We start from the raw sequence: 2,236 nt of genomic DNA on the forward strand, positions 1-2,236 counted from the left end.
GTATATTTTTGCATCAAGACCACCATCTCTTGACAGTGTGGTTCCAAGGTAAACAAAGGTGTCAATGACTTCTAATCTTGTTCCGTTCACAAATATGTTTGGTTCAGTATATATTTGTCCAGGTGTGGGGGTAAACATTACCTTGGTTTTTCTCAGACTTACTGTGAGTCCAAAATATGTACATGCAGTGGAAAATCTATCCATTAGATGTTGCATATCTTCCTCTGTGTGTGCTAGCACGTCAACATCATCAGCATAGAGCAATTCTCTGACAAAAACTGTGAAAACCTTTGCCTTACAGTTAAACCTGGTCAGATTAAATATGCTACCAGATGTCCGGAATCTAATTCCGATTCCCCTATTACAATCCTCAAATGCATATCAAAGCAATGTGGCAAAATATATAGAGAAAAGTGTAGGGGCAGGAATATCTCCCTGTTTTACACCGTTGTCCACTGAAAATTCATGAGATAGATTACCATTAAACACTACCTGAGCTTTCATGTTGCTGTGCAACTTCTCGAAGAGGCTCACAAAATGTGTCGGGCAACCAAGTTTGCACAAAACAATCCACAGTACGTCCCTGTTTACCGTGTCAAATGCCTTAGGTAGATCTATAAAAACCTAGTATAGTGGCATTTGTTCCTCTAAATATTTCTCCTGGACCTGCCTTGCAGAGAATATCATATCTCCCGCTCGGGTCTGAAACCACACTGTTCCTCAGGAATCACATGTGGACACACATTCTCCACGAGACGTTCTAACATGATCCTCGAAAGTATCTTCCCAGTATGTGCCAGGAGAGTTATTCCTCTGGAATTACCACACACTGACTTATGTCCCTTATATAGGGATTAGAATGACGTTTATCCATTCCTGTGGCACAGAGGACTCAGTCCAAACTTGACACAACAGGCTATGAATTTCGGAGGATATGTGATCCCCACCTGCTTTCAGAATTTCAGCTGGAATACCATCCAGCACAGGAGCTTTGTTGGATCTCAGTTTCCGTATTGCCAGTTTTACTTCTTCAATGGAAGGCGCATCGTCCATGTGTTGCATTATCACTCTTTGGGGGATATTATTTATGACATCCATGTTCACTACAGATGGATTATGGAAAAGTTCCGCAAAATGCTCCCGCCATCTGCTCATTATTCCAGGAAGACACTTAATAACCTCATTTCCGTCTTTTGATTTCAAGGGCACATACGTTGAGGACTGCGGTCCAAAAGCTTGTCGAAATAAGCCGTACAAGTTTTTAATGTCTTTCCTTTCATAAGATGCCTGTATTCCCTCAGACAAATTGCTCCAACAGGTATTTTTGAGCCTCCTTAATTCCTTTTGCAGTTCTGCTTTCTGCGCTCTGTATACCTTTTCTAGTTTTTCTTTGCCCTTAATGTTTGGGTTAAGAAGTTTTTCATAAGTAGACCTCTTCGTTGCCAGTAGCTCATTTACCATTGCATCATTGGAGTCAAACCAATCTCTATGTTGTCTCCTCTTAAAACCCAGCACATCCGCTCCAGCCTTATATAATCCTTCTCGAAAAGATTGCCATGAACCTTCAAAATAAATATTACTGCCTCTATCCCGAAATAGCTGTGAGACCTGTGGCTGTTTATGTTGTCCTACATAAATTCTTTGGGGGACTTGCACACCTGCACTGCGCTTTCTTGTACGAACCCTGAATTTGAACTTAGCCCTAACCATTTTGTGATCAGTATCACAATCAGCTCCTCGCAATACTCTGAGACTACACAAATCCTGTAGGTCAGATATCCGAGTTAATACAAGGTCAATAATGTGACCTTGCTTTGATTTTGGATGAATCCAGGTGACTTTATGTTTCAGCTTATGGGGCAAAAATGTGTTCCCAACAGCCAACCCTAGTTCAGAGCACATTTGTAGCAGGTGTAAGCCATTTTTGTTCACCTTACCTATTCCATACCGCCCAAGTATATTCCAAGCACTATTGTCGCTGCCAACACGTGCATCGAAGTCGCCGAGCACAACCAACTTCTCATTCAGAGGGACTGAGAGGATACTACTTCTAAGTTCCTCATAGAATGCATGGATATTTTCTTCATTTGCTGAGAGTGTGGGAGCATAGATGGAGAAAACAGTCACAAAGCGTCCACAAGAGAGAGGGATCCGGAGTTTCTTCATGCGGTCATTTATACTTTGTGGTTGTTCTAGGTCTTTCAGTAAATTACTTCTAATTGCAAACCCAACACCA

At 41.6% G+C, this 2,236-nt stretch overlaps 1 protein-coding gene across 1 annotated transcript; it reads right to left on the reverse strand.

The window, feature by feature from the left end:
- Positions 1–843: 843 nt before the first annotated feature.
- LOC106884091 (uncharacterized) lies at positions 844–2,166 on the reverse strand. The gene has a single exon (XM_014935311.1). The coding sequence runs from the start codon at positions 2,164–2,166 to the stop codon at positions 844–846; it is 1,323 nt and encodes a 440-aa protein (XP_014790797.1).
- Between the last annotated feature and the right edge of the window lie 70 nt (positions 2,167–2,236).

The sequence above is a fragment of the Octopus bimaculoides genome, chromosome 3 (assembly GCF_001194135.2).
Source record: "Octopus bimaculoides isolate UCB-OBI-ISO-001 chromosome 3, ASM119413v2, whole genome shotgun sequence".
Classification (NCBI taxonomy): Eukaryota; Metazoa; Mollusca; class Cephalopoda; order Octopoda; family Octopodidae; genus Octopus; species Octopus bimaculoides.

Bases quoted from the DNA above. Each gene is read 5' to 3' on its own strand.
- LOC106884091 (XM_014935311.1), bottom strand. From the start codon at position 2,166: ATGAAGAAACTCCGGATCCCTCTCTCTTGTGGACGCTTTGTGACTGTT.